Source organism: Calliphora vicina, chromosome 2 (genome assembly GCF_958450345.1).
Source record: "Calliphora vicina chromosome 2, idCalVici1.1, whole genome shotgun sequence".
Taxonomy (NCBI): domain Eukaryota; kingdom Metazoa; phylum Arthropoda; class Insecta; order Diptera; family Calliphoridae; genus Calliphora; species Calliphora vicina.
Window position 1 is genome coordinate 21,377,250 of NC_088781.1, and position 24,764 is coordinate 21,402,013.

The 24,764-nt window shown below is 28.8% G+C and overlaps 1 protein-coding gene across 5 annotated transcripts in view; it reads left to right on the plus strand.

Moving 5' to 3' along the window:
- Nucleotides 1-24,764, plus strand: part of bru1 (bruno 1) — a 403,554-nt gene that overhangs the window by 99,774 nt on the left and 279,016 nt on the right. For all 5 annotated transcript variants that reach the window (XR_010576051.1, XR_010576050.1, XR_010576052.1 and 2 more), the window contains exon 2: nt 16,692-17,619. Coding sequence is in view for 1 of the 5 variants with exons in the window: in XM_065502672.1 (XP_065358744.1) it covers nt 16,961-17,619 (659 nt within the window). In the remaining 4 variants the exon portion in view is untranslated. The remainder of the gene's footprint in view (nt 1-16,691; nt 17,620-24,764) is intronic.

Genomic DNA, 24,764 nt, shown 5'->3' on the forward strand with positions numbered 1-24,764 from the left:
AGCTTTAGTTATCATATGGTATCAACCGCTTCAAAATCTATTAGTATTTGCCATAGTTATACAAAAATAAATATTTTTATTATATTAGACGTATGATTGATATTTAATTAGAGGTTAGTTTGGAAAATTGCCCATAACTTAAGGAATTGGAAAGAGATTTTAAAAAACTTTAAAGTGTTTGAATTTAATGGCACTAAGTAATTTATTTATTTTGAAATTTTTTTTTATTATTTTCTGTATGACTTAGAAATGCGTTATTGAATTAGGTGGCGCATATTTTGAATGCGGTTTTTGTTTTTAATAACTTATATGTCATTTTGGAGGCTACATATCTGTCATTTATTCTCATTTATTACTTAAGGAGTGAGATCGAAAAATCGTTAACACAAGTTTTTCCTTAAAACGTTTACTTATTTATTTTGAAAAAATTTATTTTGAAAGTGGATTCTGTTTTTAATAACTTATATGTCATTTTGAAGGCTACATATCTGTTATTTATTCTCACTTAGTTATCGAACAACAGAGTTTTTTTGCTTCCAAAAATGTACAATTTTGCGCCAACAAAACGTCATTTGTGAAATGTTTTGCTTTCTTTATCTAATTTGAAAAAAAGTGCAGCTGAAGTACAACAATTGCCCACCGAAGCTTATGGTTAATGTATTTCATGGTTTTGCGGTTCCATAGTGGTGATTTTGACACGGATTATGACCAGATTATCTAAGAAATAACAAGATTTGGAGTTAATAGTCCCTGAAGAATGTTGTCAAACTCAACAAAAGCTTGCAAAATCATTGAAAGCTACTCAATCAGCAATTTCAAAATGTTTTCAAGCAGCAGGATTCAACCAAATATAGGAAAATTTGGTATTGAAAGTGAACGCTATAAACGAAAATTATTTTTGCACCAAATCATTACTTGCGAAAAAAAAAATGGATCCTTTACGATAACCCGAAGCCAAATATCCATGCCGCTAAGTTATTTCTCTGCATTTGGTTAGACCAAAAGGGTCCTATGTATTATGAGCTGCTGAACAGGAAACCTTTACCCAACACATCTGATTCGTTTGAAACGAGTATTGAAATAAGTAACTGTTAAAAACTTTTTTGAATGAAGTGATAGAGAAGTTTTGCCTCACCCCCTTTATAGCCCAGACCATAGATGACAACTAGATATGCAACTGAGAGCCCAAAAACCTAAATCTGTTGTCAAAAACCTAATTCATGGAAATGTATTGCCATGTATTTGGGTATTGTAAAACATATATGTATATAATTGTCAGAAGCTAAAAGACCTAACTCTACTTTTCGAAAATTTCATAATTTTGTTCTACATATTACTATCTAATTAGTTCTGAACTCTTAGAAACTTATTTTGTTCTTCTATTACTTAATTTAATTCTTGAGAAGTGACTACAACCATTATTTTCGTTTTATAAATTTTGGAAATATATTTTTCAAACAACACTAATTTACTCTAATTTTTACTTTGTTAGGCCTTTTAGCATAGACAACAACTAGATAGGTAACTGAGAGCCAAAAACCTAAGTCTGTTGGCAAAAACCTAATTCATGAGAATGTATTGCATGTATTTTGATTTGGTATATCCCGTATGTGTGTAAAGAGAGTAGTTTTTACTCTCTCCATCCGTTCTATGCGTTTATTCTATGCCTTTTAGCTTCTAACACATCCATATGTTAAATGGGAGTAATTTTGCTTAATTTTTTAAATGACATTGCAGGAGAGCCTTCCCTTCTATGTATTTATTCTATGGTACAAACCTTGCCCCGGCCAACTACTATTTGTTTCTATCGAAGCAGAAAACTCTCTGTGATACGCCTCACATTGGAACAATATATCCAATATTGGCTTGATTCGTTCCTGGCCTCCAAATATAAGCAGTTCTGTTGGCTCGGAGCCAATATTTTTTTCAAGAGCTAACAATTTTCATAGTTTTTTTCATAGCTAACAATGGCCAATACTTTGAATACATTTATATTGTTTCAAAGGTTAAAACTTTTTATAATATCACATAGAAATATTTAGTTACGAAATGTTTTTAAGTAAAGTACAATACAAAACTCTTTTTATTATAAGGTAAATTTAACTTTCTTTAAACTCTACAAAATGATTTGTATACCATTTAAAATTCAAAAGATCTTTAAACTACATCACAATCAAAACAGACTGTTGCACATTTCCATAAAAGCCTTTCTTTTTATTTACAAACAAGCAAAAAATAATATATTAAATACTTTTACTTAAAATCATGGCATTTTTCTTAAATCTGAAAATAAAAATGTAAATTTTTTTATGCTTGAAAAAATACAGTTTCTTTTAAATTGTTACAATTTTAAACAACTCTTACATATGAACTAGAACTATAACTATGAACTACTAATGCAACAAATAAAACCATATATTTCACAAGATTTGAGTAGTTGAATACAAAACATGAAAAAATATATAAAATACACAAAAAAAAATATAAAGAAAAGAACAAAATAAACATTTATTGTTTTGATCTTTATAGACTTAAGAATGTGACAGGTTGCTTTAGCACATGTAAATAGACACATTTATCCCACACCCTTGAAATAATAATACTGAACAAAAATGACAAGAAATAAAAGAAAGAAAAAAACAATATGAACAAAATAAACAAGTAAAACTAACAAGAAAAAAAATTTATAAATATAAATATAGTTTTATAACAACTAAACATTTGCTTTTCTACAATACAAAACATGCTTTAAAGCTTAAACTGGTATAAAAAGGACAAGAAAATATCCATCCATTTTTGCAGTGTTTCAAAGATGAAAGCAGGAGAAAAAAAACATTGTACATGAGAAATATTGTTGCACTTTATCATCAAGACATTTATGTTAGTTTTGTTGTTGTTTGTCTTATATGCAGACATATAGAAGTTTATAAATTTAAGTGTGTGTATTATTATAATATAAGAGAGCAGTCTGAGAATATTTTATAAAAGGTCGAAACATCCCAGCAGTACTATTAGTCTGTCCCTATCTAGTGATATTACATATCATTTAGGGCGACAACTAGTTACATAACTAGCTACGTAACTAGATATTTTAACACGTATATGTCCTAAGCAGGGGGTCTGATAGCTGGTCCAAAGTATTCAACGCATTGAATTCACAACCGGTTACAAAAAGTTTGAAATTTTATAAAAAAATTATAGTTTTTAATATAAAAAAAATCATTCAAACTAAATATTTTATTATATATATAAAATGCTTACAGTTTTAGCTTCTATATCGACCCCTTAGCGCCAAATTATCGTAAGCGACAAAACACAAATTTCACAGGAGAAGGTTTTTTTTGATTATTTTGAAATTTATACATAGAATTAAAAATCTTATGATGCGATATAATATAATTTCGTTCAAGCTATTTATCTATTTTTCAAAAATATTTATAACTTTAGACAATTAAAAATTCATGGAATATTTTATAGAAAAATATGACAAAAAAATTTTTTTATTGAATTTTTGCATAGATACAAATTTTTCAAATTGAAATAAAATTTTTATTTATGAATAGTTTTTAATGAAATATCACAGTTATGTAGATTTTTCTATTTAAAATGGAAAAATAAAAACAAATTTTGAAATTTATTATCAGCAATCCCGCAATTCCCAAAAAAGTGTTGAAAAATTCCAAAAATGGTAATTTTTAGTTTTTTGGCTATAATATCCACACCAGGGTCGGGATTATTGGGACCCTTTACAAAATAGTTAGAAACATATTGAGCCACCTATAATCGGTTACTATATTTTAATATCGGATACGCGATTTGAGAATTTTTGGCCTAAAATTTTATTTTACATAAAAAATAGGTGGTTTTTGAAAGGACCTGGTCCCCTCGGTAATAACAATTTTGAAATTGGTTTTCCTTTAAAATATTTTATGAAGACTAAGCTTTCAGAAAGTATAAATTCCTTATACATCCTCTTAGAAATTTTTTGCGATAACTTAAAAAGAAAAAAAGTTTTTTTCCCAAAAAAATACCGAAAAATTGCTTTTTAAAATTTTTTTAAATTCGAATACATATAACTTTGGACTTAGTCATTATTTTTAAACAGTTCTTTTTGCATTTGATACATATATGCGTTGTTAGTCCAATAAAGGAAAACTGGGGAGAATCGGGAAATATTTGGATACGCTGTTATCAAAGAACTGGAGTAGGGTGGGTAAAAATGTTGAAAATTTAATTTTCAAATGCGAATATCTCCTAAGCTATAATAGATAATTGATGTTTTTGAAATCGGAACTCAAACCAAGAAATAATATCGTTTTAAAAATGTAACATACCCGAGGTGTCCTACTTTGAGGGCCCTTGGTCGCGCCTCTGGTGAGCCCATGAGCTCCACGTTCAAAACTTAAACTCGACAACATTTCTTCTTTGCACACGTGAAATTTCATTCAAACCAATCTAACCATTTAGAAGTTACAGATTTATTTCCCTCTTTTTTTTCTACACCACTGTGTGTCGCTTACGATAAAATTTGTTTACTGTAAAATATAAACATGACTTACGATAAAATCTTACCCTCTATATTTTTGACGTTATTAACAATTTTGATATTCTGAGAACGTTAAAACATCAGTCGGTCCATAAAATTTTAATTTCTGCAATAAAACAAACATTTTAAAAATGTCGCTTACGATAATTTGGCGCTAAGGGCTCGATATGCTTTAAACTTTTTAAGAATCTGTTTCTATTTGCTTAAGTTATGCGCAACTTTCCTGCCTAACCTCTAATTAAATATCAATCATACGTCTAGTATAATAAAAATATTTCTTTTTGTACAACTATGACAAATATCGATTGATTTTGAAGTTGTTGATGCCGTATGAAAGCTAAAACTTTAAGTTATAAATTCCTAATATCAGTGGTAATTTTTTGAAAAGTTTTGTTTATATTTAAATTCGTTGATTTAAAAAAACATTAAAACTTCATAAGAAAATTATAATTTTTAATGAAAAATTCATGCAAACTAAATATTTTATTGTAAATATAAATTACTTGGAGTGATCGAGAGATTTTGAAGCTGTTGATGCCATATGAAAGCTAGAACTTCAAGTTATAAATTCCTAATAAAAATTGTCATTTATTGAATAGTTTTGTTGGCATTGAAATTAATTGAATTAAAAAAAGTTTAAAATTTCAAAACAAAATTATAGTTTTTAATGAAAAATTTATTCAAACTAAATATTTTATTAAAAATAAAAATTGCTTGGAGTCTGAGCATTCATATACTTTAAACATTTTAATAATCTGTTTATAATTGCTAAATTTATAGGCAATTTTTTAACCTAACCTCTAAAATAATATTAATGATACGTCTAGTATAACATTAGGACAGAATTTTAAACTGTTAAACATATTTTTATTTTGCTTATATAGAGGACAGTTTTACCTCTTTTTAAATGTTAAAAATTTATCATTATTTTAAGTTTGACCTCGTATTTGTTACGTATGAAAACGATGAAGTCTATATCACAGTATTTTTTAATATTTACAGCCACATTTTACATACTCATACTTATGGTCCTATGTTTGTATACAGTGTATGTTTTGCTGGCTATATTTACAAGTTTTGTTTTCTTGATCATTTAGTTTCATTTTTTTTTTTCATACAAACACATATAAAGCGTCATATAAACAACAAAATATATGTATTTATATACTCTGACTATGCATGTTTATTTTAAAGCTTAGGTCAGCTACATTTCACATAAGCTTTTTGCTAAATCAACTACAGCTAGTACTACTACTACTACTTCTTAGTTTAATACAGCTACAAAATAGTAAAAAGAAGCTACAGCAACAATTTTATAAGGTTTTCGCTACTGCTTTTCTCCCCCTCAGTTATATTTCTCTACTATGTGCTTAAGAAAGTATTGTAGTTGTTTTGTGTGCTTGAGTCTTGGTTGAGCATATTTTTTTTTAGCCACCTTCTTTTATAAAAATAATAAAAATGTAAAGTAAGTATTTGTAGTTGTTGCATGCAACAAGAAGAAGGTATAAAATAATATGTATGTGTCTGTCTGTTTGAAAATATAAACTAAAGTATATGACACACGCTCCATTGCTCTCTTGTCTTTTGCTTACATTTCATTCTTTGTGCCTTAATGCTCATCTGCTTTCTGTTTGCTTAACGCTGGCTAAACAGTAAACTACAAAAGTATGACAACAGTTTTGTGACTTACGTTCTTGCAAAATGATGTAAATTTAAGTTATTAAAATGATATTGTTCACAGCTCTATATCATCGTACGACACTCAATATTAGACACGAACCGGATGACATACGTCTGAAACAATAAATTAAATGAAGAAAAACTGCGTTTTCAGTTTTTCATTTCGTAATCCTGTTTCCTTTTAAAAGGACTTAAAATTTAAAGAGGAGTATATTTTTAAAAAAATGTTTTAAAATACTTCCGATCATCCTACTATGTCAGACTTGGAGTCAAATGATCAAAAAGAGTTATAGAATATTTCGTATTATTTTTACTTTAACCTGTAAGGATCAAAAGAAGTCAAAAATGTCCTTTCAAATTTTTATCCTTGAATATCCTTTTAGATTTCCAAATATTTATTTTTTAAAAAATAGTGAGTTAAAGATCCAAATATTGAATACCACATGCCAAAATTTCATTCTTTTATCTTAACTATTTAAGTGTTAAAAAATATTTTAAATTTGAATTATTTGATTTTTTTTATATTTTATTTTAATATTTCATTCGAAAAAAATATAACAAAATCCGTTGTGAAAAGCAACAAAGAAGACTTTTTAATAAACAACTGAAATGAATCTTATTTGAATACACACATTTTCGATAGTGGGCCTTATTATATGGGAGCTGTGACTAATTATGGACCAATCTCACAAAATTTGGATGAATTGCGAATATATGAAACATATTTGTATTGAATTTTGCTTGGATACTGACATATTTCAGAGATTTATATGGGGCATTTCATGTCAAGTAAACCAACTTTTGAAATCGATGTCTTCCGATCGGGATGAAATTTGCACCAAGGTTAGCTCTATTGGATAGTAAAAAAAAAGATTAAAAAAGGGTCCATTGATTTTGCAAAAAAAGTCAAAAATTTTATGTTTTGAGTTACAAAATATTTATTTTGATAGATATCCCACTCGCATCCCACTAAGCGACCAAGTAGGTGTTCAAGGAAAATATCTAAACTTTATTTTAAGAAAAAAAAAGGGCGTATTTTAAAAAAAAGTCAAAAAAGTTTTTGATTTCGGAAAAAAAATATTAAACATTTTTTATTTTTTTTTTTAAATATTTTTTTTCGAAAGATCGAAGAAATAGCTATCTATACTATTTGGGACACATTTTGCTAAGAACAATAGGTAATAAGTTACATGGATAAGAAAAAACCCCTGTTTGACCAAATTGTCAAAATTTTACCCCCTATAACTCAGAGAGTTCTCGACCGATGTTGTTGAAAAATTGTGTCTGAGTTACTATCCAATAGAGCTAACCTTGGTGCAAATCGGAAGACATCGATTTCAAAAGTTGGTTCACTTGACATGAAATCCCCCATATATATTAATGACATTTTCGAGAATGTTGCTTATATGGGAGCTATGGGATATTGTTGACCGATCGTCACGAAATTTGGTCGTGAGAGTTCGGCTTACATAAAACTAAATAAATAATGGGCTGTTTCTAACCAAATTCAATAGCCTTTGTCCTTGGGGCAATATATAGAGGTTTGTGCCAAATTTAGTCGAATTATCTTTGAACCTGTGACCTGTAGTTTGATTACAATGTTTACATGGATGGACGGACAGACGGACGGACATCGCTTAGACGACTCAGAAAGAGATTCTGAGCAGATTGGTATACTTTAAGGTGGGTGTTGGGACACTATTTTTGCATGTTGCAAACAACAGCCCAATATAGCTCCCCTACTATGGTGCGCTTTAATAAAACTTTTTTCTATACTAATAAATTTTTTTTTTATATTTTAATTTGACCTTTATATATATAAAGCATGAAATTTTGACATTTAGTATAGAATATTTGGGTCTTTAACGCACTATTTTTTTAAAAGTAATTTATTGGCAATCTTAAAGGATATTAAAGGATAAACATTTCAAAGGTAATTTTTGACATATTTTGATCCCTACAGGATAAAATAAAGATAATACAAAATATTTTACAACTCTTCTTGTTCTTCTGACAAACAATTTGTCATTGTTGGAATAGCAGCAGTATTTTTAAATATTTTTTGAAAAATGTACTTCTTTGAAAATGTGAAGTCCTTAAAAAAGGACAACAGGATCACGAAATGAAAAACTGAAAACACAGTTTTTCTCCATTAAATTTATAGTTTTAGACGTATATCATCCGGTTTGTTTCTAACGAATTTTTTCACTATTTGTCGGACGGTGTTTTATAACTCCGAAACTAATGAGCAGATTAAAACGCAATATATATGTGAAAATTTGTACATAGCTTGGGAAAAGGTTTTCAAAATTCAATCATTCAAAAGAAGAACATTAACTACATAATTTTATGAGTATCAAACAATATACTAAAATTTTGTGAAAATGAGCGAATTTACTTAGTTAGTAGATAAATTCGAAAAGAATCAATCGATTTTTATGATCTATATTTGGTTTTGTTGCTATTATATATGGCTTTCAGCTACAGTAATAAACCTGAACAATTTCTGCCGTTTTCGATTTTTCATGAGTTTTTTAAAACAAAAAAATTTGCTATTTTCATATAAAAATATTTTTTTTCCTTTAATTTGTTATTATAACTCCGAAACTACTTAGCCTATTAAAACGCAATATATAAACACATTAAAAGATATGTAAATTAAAATTTGCCAAAGCTTACCTTAACGTTATCGGACTAACGGTTTTTGAGTAATCATTAATTATGTGGAGAAACGTCTAAAAAAAAATAACAATTTTACTTAATTTTTTTTTAAAAACCTTTCCATAGAATTAAAAATTGGACCATATTTGCACTACACAATACATCAAAAAAGCCTCTAAAATTTTGTCGATTTTGTTGCCTTGTGATCAACCAATGAGATGAGTGCTTGAAAATGAATCTAGGCCTTTAAGGTGCCTACTTATGTGTTAACAAAGTTGAAATATGTGGAAAAATCAATTTCATGGGAAGAAAAACTTTTATGATTTAAAATTATTCCAGAAAAGATTTAATATATTTTTTTTAAATTTATTATAAAATATTTCTCTGAATTCATAAAAGAACGTATATCTACTGAGATTTCTCAGTTATATGTCATAAATTGCCCAAAAATGCATGCAACAGTTTTTTGTAACCACGTCCTTTTTCCAAAGTTTACCTCTAGCTAAAAAATGAGCCAAAAAAGGGCAGCTAGAAATTTTTGCATTAATTAAATTAATAATCCAAGAACTTATTTTGAAAATATATTAACTATAGAGATCTATAGTTTTTTTATATTTTCCATCAATGTTGAGAAATATTGAAAAAATGGATAGTTGGTAAATATCGATTGACCTGGAGCAAACTTTATTATTTTCTTAATAAATATATATATCAATAGAATCAAAATGTTTTCGAGATACTATATCTGAGAGCGGACAAATTACTTAAAAATTGTCTGTTTTTTTAACACTGAAAACCAGTCAACTTTGAAGGGCTATATCTTCTGAACAAAAAATCTGATTGTAATAAGAGTAGCATATATTAAATTATTAGACAATTACCTGTAAAGTATCTTTATTCAAAATTTTTATTGGCTCATGAAAATATTGATTTTTGCAAGCTCCACTGTGCGATGCCCCGAACCATTTATACCTTGCTACCGGTTAGAGGAGGCTTAAGTTTTACTTCGTGCTAATATCGTAGTTAAATTCCGTAGTTAGCTGACCGAGAGTCGAAGAATTTACCTCGTTGGATTGTATCCATTAGCTAATTGTTGTTAGCCGACGAGAGCTGAAGAATTTATCACCTTGGATTTCATCCATTAGCAGTAGCCGAAGCATTTATTTCGTTGGATTATACTCAGTAGCTAGTCCTAAGCCAATGAATTCATCTCCTTGGATTGCATCCGTTTCATTTTCTTTATAATTATAAGTCGTTAGCCGGACGAGAGCCGTAGCGTTTATCTCGTCGAATCCTGTATTAGAAGCTGTAGAAGAAACAAAGTCACAAGATAGCTCTGTGGTAAAGATTATTTTAAAGGAAGCAGACCTTTGCCGGCTGAAAACAAAAACTGCATCATACTCTAACAATTCTTCATTAGAAGTTTCTATAAGAATCCTTATGAAAACTGAGTTGGTCTTGCCTGTAAAATATATATCAAATGTTCCTTTTACCACTCACTGTAACTTTGAGCAAATATATCTATATTACGTATACGTATAGGTACGTTTGTACATATGAGTAAAATCAAAAGATTTTGGAGAATCATTGAAACTATTTAAAGTTTGTGTTTCATAAAAAAAAGAATCAGTAACACAAATCGCTAGACTACACCAAAAAAACAACTGAGTGCGAAATTGTTGCTAACCATTCATCTCCTTAAATTATGATCATTTTAAAATTAAAAAGAAATACAAAAGTTTTTCATTAATCAGATATTTAAACTCGCGGTTTCTAACTTGCTGATATCATCTAACATTATTTAGAGTCATTACAATTTTGACATTTGTTTAGGCTATAAATAATTCTTGTAATCGTTTGTGTCAGAAAATTATATGGTGGCATGAAAATGATAAAAAAAAAATTTTAAATTTTTTAAACAGTTTTGACATGATTAAGTATATGTGAATTCAACTACGGAATGCAGTTTGTAACATAATAAAAGAAATATTTAAATATTTTCCAAAAAAAAATTCAAAATTTTTGATTTTCCTCATATGTATGTCTGTATATTTATTGTATGTGTTTATTTCGTGGTGCCTGCAATGACTTAAAGTATTCTCACACACGTGAGTTTTGTGTATATTTGCTCTTTAAGCTCTCACACTATATAAACCAGCTACCAAGCAGATTTCTTTATAAATTTTATCAACATTTTCAACAAAAAAAAAAAGAAAAAATAAAAATACAAAAAAAATCTTTATTTACAAATGGGATAAACTGAGGAGCAACGAGGAACTGCAAGAAAAAGATAAATAAAATAACAAATAAAAACAACAACTAAAACACTTAACTCAGTAGATGAAGAGATTTTGTTGTGTAAATTAAAAAGGTACTACTCGGCAGCAGCAGCAACAGCAGGATGTTTATTGCACACAGATGCACAAACATAACAACTTCCTGTTTATTTTTTTTTCCTAAGAAAACTCCTCTTAAGGTTTCTGATAAAAACAAAAAAAAAATTATATAAAATTCTAAGTAAAATTAGTATGAATAAATGTTAGCAGTATTGTTTTAGTTTTTTTTTTTCATATAAACAATTGTTGTTTTTGTGCAAATGACATTGAAAATATTAAAAAAGAAATTTGTTTTTCAAAAAATGTGTCAATTGAATTAGTTTTGGGAATTAGAATTTAAATTGAAATAAAAAAAAAGAATTTAACTTGAAAATCGGTAAGTTAAACAGAACTTTACTGTTATACTTCGAAGAATATAAACTAATTTTATCAAATATTTTAAAAAAGAATTTTGTATGGAAATTTTGTTTTATAAAACTTTGGTAAAATACAAAAGGATTTACTTTTATAAATATTTTTGATAACAAAAAGAATTGCATGCGTTGCATTAGAAAAATAAAAAGATTTCAACATAAAATTTTATATTTTTTGAATATTATTTCTTGGCTTTAATTCCATGTGTAATTTCTCTCATAAAATCGAATAATTTGGTTTCTAGTTTACATTATGTATAAGTGGTGCCTCTGCTGGCTGCGATGTAAGTTGATTTCTCATACAAATGCTAACCAAACTATCAGTATGTCTATTGCCTTGCATTCTGTATTGCATATTGTTCCATCTTGTTATATTTTTGAGGGACGGAGATTTAAAGTGGCATATTTTTTAATCTAATTGATATATTGACTTGGAATTTTTTTGTAAGACCAAAAATTAACTTATCTAAACAAAAAAATTTAGCTCGGAACAAATGTGGATCAAATAGTTCCTAATATTTGCAATCCTATTAAAATTTTGATATAAATTTTAGTTTTAGAAACTCAATGATTATGTAATATGTATTAAAATCTTTATTTATTAACGAAACTCAATGAAATTTTCAAAGTTTTTTAAGTTTGTCATTCTAAATAACAAGGTGTAAAAAAACTTGTCAAAAGGTCAAAGGCAATCCCGCAATTCCTAAAAATTGGAGCGAAAATCCCAAAAATGGTAGCTTTTCAATTTTGCCTATAGGGTCCACATTTCCTTCAGGGCTGGGAAAATACTTTGGCGATAAATAGGGAACACATCAAGGTTTCGAAAGCTGCTTTGGTTTTCTGATCCCAGCTTGGGGCTTTTATTACATGTGGCACAAATATGAATTTTTGATAAAAAAAAATGGGTCAAATTCCGCGACATATTCGAAGAATAGGACATGTGTTTTATATCGAATTTTCTCCGTAGAGATGTCTTTCAGACAAATATAAAATTGTTATATGTTCTTAAAGAAAGTTTTTTTTAATTAAAAAATCACCTTTTTGCCCAAAATACTTAAATTGAAAATCGTTTATTTTTGGATCCATAATTGATATTGCTCTGAAATCTAACAAAAAAAATGTCTAACTAAAAAAAAAAATTCGAGTCTATTCGGTCCAAAAGTACTACCCATATTTTTTAAAAAAGCGGACCAAGGTATGGCAAAATCAATTTCAATTTGCCTATAACTCGGAAATTATAAGAGATAAATAGCACACACAAGCATGTTTTTTCAAGACCTAGCCGAGGGCTAGGTCTTGCGCTCGGATAGGAAAAAAAAATTGCACTTGTTTAAAAATTTTACATGTCGAAGGTACCCTACTTTGAGCCCCCAGAGCGTCGCCTATGGATCATTTGTATGCCCCATTTTAATATCTTCAACTCGAATGCTCCATTGCTACTCCCACGTTAAATTCTATCCCGATCGGACCAGCCGTTTAGAAATACCAGATTTATTTCCAAAAAATTTTGATTCGCCCCTCTGTGCGTTGTGGGTTATACAACAGTACAAGCTGGTCTTCGTTAAATCCTTGAGAGTTCACAGCTCGATTGTATCTGGCTTTAATTTTGTTGTTACGTATTTTAATCCGCCTGCGCTCAGATTCATCATTCATCGCTATCCGCTCAAATAGGCCATCCTAGTTGTAATGCTGCATTTTTGACAATTTGCTAACCAATTGCCAATAGCTTGTTGACATCCAACCCAATAGAAAAGTTGCTTTATCATTTCTATAGTTTTTGTCGGACTGAGATACCACCCCTGGGGCCCTCATGGAACTGCTTCATTACTTTTTTTGATTTTAGAGGATGGCACCACAATTAGATTTCTCTCCGATTTGCAGTCACCACTTTCCCATATTCGGCCTAGGCAGTCATTTATCAAGTGTAGACTGTTCCACAGGGCCCAATATGATTTATAAATCTTCATAGAGTCCGATAGAGTGTCCAAATTACCGTGTTTTTCATCATTCCAGTTTCTTCCTTGCCATTTATTTATCTTAATTGGAGCTTTGTAGTTACGCTGAATTTGAATGACATTACCGAAGTTATAACACTTGATTCGGGACCTTCTCCGCTTATCATATAATGCCTTCTTAACTGCCTCTACAGCATTCACCATCTGGCTCATCGCATATTTGCTGCGCAGAGATTATCTTTGAGGTCTCTTATGCCAATGCGAATGCTGCCATCGAAAGTAGGGGCCTTTGATCAACTAGTGTTTTCTAGAACAATTCGTGTCGGTACATCTTGGCATTGAAGATTATTCGCCTTTATTTCTAGATCGTCAGTTTTTTATCGACACCATTCTCTAGATCTGACAGCTTTTTATAAAATTTGCTGACTTTCAGTTCAAGGCTATCCACTGCGAAATTTTCTAAAGTTTCGCATTTGTGGCTCTTTCTTGAAATTTTTTTTGACTTTTTTAACTTCAGTCAATAGTTTCTCGTTGTTGGCTCTACAACATTCTTGAACTTCAGCTAACATTTTCTCGTTGTTGACTCTATTACTTTCTTGAACTTCAGCTAACAGGTTTTCATTGCTGGCTCTAGAATTTTCTTGAATTTCAGTTTTAACTTTTGCTAACAGTTTTTCGTTTTTTATTCTAGAAGTTTCTTGAAATTTCTCGTTTGTTTCTTTGAATTTTTCCATCATAGCAGCTAACAGTGTGTTTGAATCCAAGCTGTTGTTATACGGCTACGGACTTTCACTTCTTTATTCTAGAATTCGAAAGTTCCGATGTCAATATTTACTTAATTCTTTCTTGAGTTGTTTCAAATTTAGCTCCTCAAACATCATTATTGCTTATTGTATAGCAGTCCCACTTCTGAAATGAATTGTTACATTTTTACCTTTTAACAACGATGGTTTATTTCCTTTAAATAAACTGTAGTCTTTTAAATGCAAAAAAGTGATTATTTTTTTAAAATTTACTTAACAATTTAAATATATTAACAGTGCTAGGTAAATTCTCAGCGAGTTGTATAGTTTTCCCTATTTTATTTGACACGTAAAAAACATAAGGTAGCCATGTTATATATCAATGGATAGAGAATTTCTATTTCTACTTTTCAAAAATGTATTTAGCTTTTGACAATTAAAAAATTCATGGGACACTTTTTTGAAAATATGACAAAAAATGCTTTTTATTGAATTTTGCATAGATACAAATTTTTTAAATTGAAATAAAATTTTTATTTATGAATATTTTTTAATGAAATTTCACAGTTATGTAGATTTTTCTATTTAAAATGGAAAAATAAAAACAAATTTTGAAACTTGTTATCAAGTATCCCGCAATTCCCAAAAAAATCTTGAAAAATCCCAAAAATGGGATTTTTTTGTTTTTTGGCTATAATATCCATAATAGGGGTAAGGTTATCGGAACCCTTTACAAAATAATTAAGAACTTATTGGGCCATCTAAAATAGGTTACTATATTTTGATATCGAGTATGCGGTTTGAGAATTTTTGCCCTAAAGTTGAATTTTACATAAAAAATAGGCCTTTTTTGAATGGACCTGATCCCGTCGGTATCAAAAATTATAAATTTTTTTTTCATTTAAAATATTTAGGGTAAAGTAGGCTTTTCAAAAAGTACAAATTCATTATACATCCTTTTAGAAAATTTTTAGATAACTTAAAAAGAATAAAAGTACTTTTTTTCCCAAAAAATTGCAAAAAATGGCCTTTTTAATTTTTTTATATTCAAATGCATGTAACTTTAGACTCAATCATGATTTTTAAACATTTCTTTCTTTATTTGATATATAGATCTATTGTTAATCCTATAAAAGAAAAATGGAGAATATTTGGAACCGCGGTCACCAAAAAATTGGTGTAGGGTGGGTAAAAATTTTGAAAATTAAATTTTCAAATTCGAATATCTCCTAAACTATAAGGGATTGATAGCTACGACGAGGTTTTATATAGTGCTCGATGAGGAGATTCTGTATATGTAATCGGAACACAAACGAAGAATTAGGATCATTTTAAAAATTGAACATACCCGAGGTGTCCTACTTTGGAAACCTCTGGTCCCGCTTGTGGTGGGGTCATGAGGTCCAACTTCAAAACTTAAACTCGACTACACTTCCTCTTTGAGCATGTGAAACTTCATTCTAATCGGCGTAGGGGTTTAGAAGTTACAAATTTATTTCCCTCTTTTTTTATTCTCATACCAATGTGTGTCGTTTTAAAGCGTCATCCAAGCACGTTAAAAAAAGTAAAATCGGACAAAAACTGACTGAGTTACAGGTCGTTAAGTTGACAAGCATCACTGGAAACGTCAGGGTGTTTTTGAAATTTTTTGACACAATTTGTAATGAACTCAGCAAGACCTATAGCCCACGCTAGGTCGTTTTCCTAGTTTTTTTTTTTATATCGTAGCACCGTGTTATTCAATTCAAAGCAACCATAAAAATTTCCGGTAGAGAAGTGAAAATACATTAAATTTTAATTGTTTAATTCTAATAAAATACATTTTTAAATAAGTAATGGGTGTAATATCCTTCTTCTTTATCATAATATGTATACACGATTAAAATAAATCTGTATTTTGCATGATCCAAAATCTACCCATTTAACTCACACCTTAGTAGTTGAATAACTAAATAATTAATTTAAAATTTTACCAACAATGTAACAGGCTACAGCTAGTATTTACATTTTAGTAGAATACAAAACTACAATAAAAATTAAGCTATTCTTTCAGTTATAAAGTTATAAAAATTAAACACTATTTAGGTTAACACGCAAGGTTGCCAGGGGATATAAAAATCCCACTAGATTTATTTGCTTTAATTTTATTGAAATAGTTATTACCAAAGTCATGAGTGCATACATTTTGGATTAAATCATTTAGTGTACGTGTAGTTTATGTATAAACTTTAATGCTTTAAAATAAAAAACAATTTTGTATTTAACAAACATTTTATTCCTGTATCATAAAAATTCATTGTTTTACTAATCGCCATTTTTTACCAAAATTTTTTTCTCTCCATACTTTTTTCCTTCAGGCAACAGCTCTAGAATAAACGTAAAAGCTAAACAAAAACTATATAGAAAAAAACAAAGTGAAATTTAAATCAATAAAGTGTATATTAAAAACCATAAATAACAAAACACTTTAAAAATTTATAACTCTAAAGGAAAAAATCATAAACATAAAAATTTAAGTGTTTTCAAAATTGGAAGTATTTAAAAACAAAACAACGGTTAAAAAGCGTAAAGAGAGGCAAAAGGCAAGAAAAGAAAAATAAATTTTCATAATTAAGAAGTTAACATAATGTTAAGTTCGCTTGATGCATTAGCTAGTAAAATATCACCTGGCTCAGGAAACAAATCTCCGTCCCAGCAGCAGCAGCAAAAACAATCAAGTCAACAACAGTTGTCACAAACATCTTACTATAAACAGGAGTGCATAGACAATCAACAACAACAGCAGCATCAGCAGCAGCAGCAGCAACAATCATCTCATACTCATTCGTTACGTTTAAACTGTAATCATTATAATGGTGGCTTGGATAGCAATGGAAACAAATTATGTCACATCACTCACAATACCATACATCCCTATCACAAGCAACCGAATTCACCAAACAGCAGCAACAATACCAACAACCACAATCATAGCACGAACCTTGCCAACAGTTTGCTGCAACAGCAAAAGATGGCAACGTACCCAGCATCATCGACCCCACCAACGACACCGCTCTCGGCCTCATCTCTCTCACCCAAAGAATGCCTGCAACAACAACAGCAACAGCACGAATTGTTTCAACAACAGCTGCAACAGCGACGACAGAGTTTGCAACAGCAGCAGCTCCATCACCCTCACCAGCAGCAACAGTCTGTGTCTGCACCATTGTCGCCAACAACAACCTCCTCCCAGCCATACGATGAAAATGATTCCCAGCATGAGTTTAGCAGTTGTCTGAAGGAAAAGTGAGTAACATTTCATGCAAACAAACAAAAACAAACTTCTATTTATGTTGTTGTTTTTGTAATTGGATATAAAGTTGTTGTTACACTTTGTTTTCTTTTCTTTTATTTTTTTGTGTTTGTTATTTGTTGTTTATCTCTCTGTTCTCCTTATCTCTCACTCTCTCTCTTTCTTACAAATTTGTTAAATTTTCATCAATCTGTTTGATGGTGTGTGTGTGGGTGTGTGAGAGGTGGTGTGTAAGTGTTTATAAATGGATGCATGTTATCCTGTTTCCTGGGTTTCCTTTGTGTTCAACGCTCATAACAATTTACTAATTTTATTATTTGCTGATTTTCTTTTTTTTTTTTTTGTTAAATAATGAGAGAAAATTTAATAAATTTTCTTTATACTTTTTTTTGTGAGGGAGGGTGGAATGCAAAAGACAAGCTTGCATACGTACTCGTACACATTAAAATGAATTGCTGTAATTTTATGCGTTGAAAGTGAATCGTGATCAACACGTTGGTATTTCAGTTTAATAAACTCATTTATTTTGAGGTATGAAGTTTTATTTTGCTGTATTAAAGGGGTAAATGAGAGAACATTTTTGTTAATTTAAGTTCAACAAATTAAATTTCAAAAACAGAAGATTTAAGATGAAAATTTTAAATGAAGCTTAGAAGACTAGAGATAACTTTAGGGAAGGTAAAAAGAAAATTAAAAATGATAAGGATTTTCTTAAAACATGAGTAAATTATTTTATTTAAAAAAATGTTTGTCAAAATGGTTTTCAACATGGCGGAGCTAACAAGATACAATTATTAGAAAGCATATTCTCAATTATACATTGCCTACAACGTCAAACAAAAGAAAATTAGAAAAACAAAATGAAATGTCTAAGACAAAAATTTATTAATTGGACAAAAATAAGTAAATAATGCGTTATTTGATGTTGTAGTGGTAAATATTGACAACTATTCCTAATAACGAAACCTTTTTGGTTCTGAAATGGCCTTCAATTTTAAATTTCATACTCAGAGAAAGTAAATCTGTTATTGCCATCGAATTTGTTACCAAAATAAATTTTCATGAAATATTTTGATTTGGAAATTTAGGATTTTATTTACTTTTTTGATAAAGTACTTTATTATAAACATATTTTTATACCCGCCACCAAGGGTATATATCAGTTTGTCATTACGTTAGTAATTTCTACATTTTTCATTTGCTACCCTTCAAAGTATATATATTCTGGATCGTTATAGATAGCAAAGTCGATATAGCCATTTCAGTCTGTCCATCTGAATGTTGATATCACCTTTCCGTAGCTCCAAAATAACTTACAAACTTGATTTATATGTATATCAATATGTCGGGAATTCTCTTCTCGGTCCACAAATGGCCAAGATATAAAGAAAAAACCGGGACAACCTCCATGTTTGGCCTATTTTTTATCTACATCTAGATTACTAAGTCATTAATATAGACAATATGGTTATCTAATGATAGATATTTCAAAGTCCATTGCAACGATGTATATAAGGCTATGGTAAGTTGGACCTATAATGGGTCAAAATCGGGAAAAATAACAAAAAAAAATACATTTTAGAAAAATTCTTTATTAAAAAATTAAAAAAAAAAAATTTAAAAATTAAATTAATAAACAATTTCGAAATATCTTGAATTGATGTATTTTTTAAATCATTGATTCATTTCGCTAGTTCACACAAAATAATTGCAAAATGCTGAAATTTTCATTATGAATTTTACATATTGGTTGCTTATGCATATGAGTAATAATATCTCTATTGGGTAATAATTATTACTCATACTCACGATGTACTCTATTAGTTCTACTTCAAATGTAAGCTTAAAAGCAATAATTACAAAGATTTCTTTCGAACTTTCCATAAAAGTTTTTTCGATTTGTAAATCTGCTTTTACACTGGCCAAGTTTTCTTGCCGCAAGTCTGAGTTTATAGGAGAGAGAGGCAAGAAGAAGGCTGCACACTTGCTTGTAGTGACAAGTCTCTTCAATTCTCTTTTGTTTTCTCATTTTCACTATGGCGTCTATTAGGTTTTGACCAAAGTATACCAAGTAGTCCGACTCTTTGACAGCAGTACCTAACGCTAAACATGTGTTAGTAACAAAAATGTACAAGTGTTGGTGCCTCTTTAATTTTAACCAGAGACACAGAGTTCTATAAAAATGTTTTAATTTTATTCTATTTTCAATACCAAAAATTTAAACTCTATTCTATAAATTAAATTCTACCACAAATAAAATTGTGTCTCAAAAATTAATAAAAAATATTTTTTTTCATTTGAGCAAAATTAGCAAAATTAAAAGTGTCCTGCAAAGTATTTACAAATTTCGCCAAATATTGTGTAGAGGTGTAATAAAGTGGTTCGGTATATACATATTTAGTAGGAAAATCAAAGTTAAAATTTCTAATATTTTGGAGTGTTTAATTCTCTCACAAGGGTGTTGAATTCACACCGTACCCGTTCATGTGAGAGAGTAATTTTAAAAAATAGACAGTCGGACCACTTGGTGTACTTTGGTTTTGACATATAAAATTGAACACAGAATTGCTGTGCAAGTTTAAAAGAGAATCGAAGAGATTTGCTTCAATTAAACTTGCTGTGTGTAAAAGCAGACTAAACAATAATCATTTTGGCTTGTATTTCCATTTACATAAACTTAATTATGAACACAATAAATGATCACCTAAAATGCAAAATAACGTCACGTCACTTTTCATAACTATACAGCAGAAGAAAAAAACAATATAAAATGGAAACTAGAAAGTTTTCAAATCTGGATTAACATGCTACTAGAAATATAGTGCGGATGAACAAATCAGTTTATTAAAGTACACTATATGCGTTATTGATAACTATAACTATAACGCTATAACGTTATTTTGAATTGTTGTTTTCTAAAATAAAAATAACGAATCATCAATCTAAATTTGTATGCAATAATAAAAATTTTATTTTGTAATATGATGCATTTCACTTTAACTGCTGCCGCTTGCATGTCCATGCATAATTGTGAGCATCAAATATTGTAAAATTATACACAAACCGGACAAAAGCTTTCAGAAAATAATTTTTTAAACCAAATTCTATTTTTAGCATTAAAAAAACAAAAATGTCACATCGATCTTTTTAATATTTCTTTCCAAATACCCACTCAAAAATTTTTAAAAATACTCGCAATCAAATTTTCAGTTGAATTTTATGCAATTGCATAAAAATAATACTAAGATTTATCTTTTCAAAATAATTTTTTTATTATTGATTAAAAAAAATAACAATCTGTTGTATAAAATGTCTAATAGTCCATTTCAATTCGTAAATTTATCAGTCTATGCATAAACAATAAAAAATCAAGAATTCCGTTATATTTTTATGTAGCACGAGTGATGATACGTTTTTTGTTTAAGAAAATCATACACTTGATACGTTATTTTGAATTTTGGTTATAAGTTCGTTAGCTAGCAGAAATTAGTAGTGAATCGTAATCAATTAAAATCCAATTTCGAATTTTTTTGATGAAACGTTGTTTTGCATAATCTATAGTCACCTCAAATGATATTTTTTAAGTTTCAGATATTGTTGATTTATCTTAAAATATTGGCCAATAATGCCTATTATGCATATAGTTATGAATTAATTCATTAGATAATGCAATTATTATGCAATTTATTATAAAAGATTATTAAATTTATGCAAAAAAAGCTAAAATTTCCGTCATGAACAATTTTATAATATTTATGAACATATTCTTATTCTGAATGAAAAAGTTTGGGAAAAAAAGTCATGTTCGATTAATAATATTTATTACAAAATTCATTCCAATTATAAATTATCTGTGTATATGCAGGTATGTGATAAAAATCTATTGTTTTCAAAACGAAATTAAATTAATTAAGATGTCAAATAACAATTAGTTTAATTAAAAATTATAAAATAAAATTTAAACAGTGGCCAAGACTGAATCACCCAAAGTAATTTTGTGATTCCTTTTGTAATACATTTAAATATATGCTAATTCTAAAACGATCTAGCTATGTCCTTCCGTCCGCCTGTCTGTCTATTGAAGGCGCGAAAGGGCTTAGAAGAAAGGACCAAGGGGGAATATAAATGTTTAGTATTGGTAATATTATATTGTAAGATTTAATTAGTTTACTTGAATTTATACTAAAACTAGGAATAACTTTGTGTAAATCTAGTTACACTGTGCAATAAATTTATTGCTTCATTTATCTTACATCTTTTTATAAAATAGGATATCCATCACCAAATGAAGACTATATTTAAAAAATTGCGAAATGTCAATATTGGAGTATTATTCTATGTAAGGAAATTTATATTATTCATTGGTTAGAATTTTTACTTTTTTTAATTTCTACAAAAAAGTTGTTCATTCATTTCTAATATCGATTAACACTTTCAGAGATTCAATTCAAGTTCATGACTAAACTTAGATTTCTTTTATTTTCAAGTGCAATTCCAATTCGTATTTGCTTTTGCAAAAATCTATTTCATTGACCTTGTATATGGACATTAGTTTTACAAATATTCTTTTCGATTTTACAAAACTGTTACAAAACTTAAGTTAAATTTGTTTGGCTATTTCTTCCGACTCAAAAAAATGTACGCGATACACATAAATTGCAGAAAAATATATTGTACATACGTATAATATGAAAAAACCACTGCTATTTTGACAACTTTCCACATGCAAACCATTCTTACACAAGATGGCGTGACTTTAAAAAACTGGTGTCATTTTACAAAATTAATGGTATGCAAGTTGAATTATAAGTAAATTATAATTAAAGCAAGAAATTATACTAATTAAAACATTAAAAAATTAACTAAAGTGAAATTTTTTTTAAATTACAAGCTAAAGTTAGGTAATAACATGCCTTTACTAATAAACATGGATTTAAACAAGAGTAATATAGACAATTTTATACCCTTCACCATGAGTGCAAAGGGTATATTTAAGTTTGTCATGCCATTTGCCATTTCTACATTTTATTGGATCGTTATAGATATCAGGGGTTTATAGCCATATCTGCTGAAATCAGTTTTTCGAAGTCTCCAAATAACTTACATATATAATTAATAAAATTGTTTAAGCACTATAGCCTAACTTAGATTGCCATTTAAAATCGACAAATGGCTGAAAATGAGCAATTACTTAAGGTCCTGAATAAGTACACGCAGAGAAAAAATATAGTTGGGCATGGTTACTGTAACCATTTCAATATTGTTACAAGTTTTTTAACTATATTATAGTCACAGTAACCATTTACATGATTGTGCTAACCATAATATGGTTAATTTACGATTCACATGATTGTATCAACCATATATATGGTTACAGTAAACAAATATACGTTTGTGACAACCAATCATATGATGAAGGACTTATAATATTATGTTGCTGTCGGCTTAAGGCTTATCATAATCTGAGAACAACATACTATGATAAAATTATTCATCATAAATATGGTTGCCACAAACATATATTTGTTTACTGTAACCATATATATGGTTGATACAATCATGTGAATCGTAAATTAACAATATTATGGTTACAACAATCATGTAAATGGTTACTGTGATTATAATATTGTTAAAAATCTTGTAATACTATTTAAATTGTTACAGTAACCATGCCCAATTATATTTTTTCTCTGCGTGTAGTGGGTGCCAAACATTGTGTGTAAAGTGTGTAGTGAATACTCAAGACAGCGAGAATGCGGAAACCGTAGTCATTTGGTCAGAACCGAAAAACAACATTGAGGACTTCTATATTTATTTGTGCTGTAAAACTACATGGTATGAATAAAAGCAAAATGCCATATTCTGATTTAGCGTTTGCTAAAAATCCTCTACTGTGATCAGACGACTCACAGTTGCGCCACCGTTGCACAAATCATAACTTTTGAACCAATTAAGATAATCAAAAAATTTAAAAAGCATATGAATTGATAATTGAGTGTTTGGAAAATGTTCTACGCCTATTAGGTGCCTACTTATGGGTTAACAAAGTTGAAATTTGTAAAAAAAATCTATTTTATGGGAAGTAAAATAAAATATTTTTTAAAATTTTAATTTTTTATGTTTCTTTTTAAAGGATTTTATGATTTCAAATTATTCCAGAAAAGATTTTAAAACAAATTTTTTATAAATACTTATAATTTTTTTGTAAAATATTCCAGAAAAGATTTAATTTTTTTTGTTCATGATAATTTTCTCTGGCCTTAAATCATAAAGAATAAAAATTATGAACATATCAAATCAAAAACAAACTTCATCTTCAAGATCAAAATCGCAAAAACCTTTAAAAAATTCGATTTTTTTTACCTTTTTTCCCCTGTTCAGGTCCATAGGTAACAAACCCTTCAAAATTCAAGGAAACAATCAACTACAAAAAGGAACCTAAGATCTCAGTAAACAACTTTCTTGAACATATGAACTTCCTAGGAATGATTCTAAACACCGTTTAGGTAGGTCAATATAAGTGCTTTGAGTCATAAACTATTAAATTATTTTAAACTAAAGCATACTTTTAGGCAGCCAAAAATATTTTTTTTTTTAATTTTTTAAAGTTATTTGCGATTTTGATCTTGAAGATGAAGTTTTTTTGATTTTATATGTTCACAATTTTTGTTCTTTATGACAAGGGCTACAACTTCTTCTCAGAGATTAAATTAAAATTCCGCACTGATTGCAAGATATGATTCTGAGAAAATGATCACTTTTTTGCAAAAATTACACCGAGGCTCGAAATCTTTGGGGACCCATAAAAAAACTCCATGACTTTGGGCAAAACTTGTCCACGTAGTGAAGTCCTTATATGGTTATTTTTTTCGTGTTGCACTATGATATTGTAAAATCGTTTATTTAATTTTTTTTCCTGAAATTTCTCATACAGTTAGAATCACGGTATCAAACATACTTATAATCTGTTTTAGTTTTGGAGGCATCAACATCATTGTAGACCTGTGTAATATTTAAATCTTGGTTAAGTCACTGATTTAATGTTGTGTCTTTAAATCAATACCAACAATACCTTTTTATCACCTACAATTTGTTCAAAGTTTTTTTTTGTATTGTATTTGTCTGCAATTTGCTTACA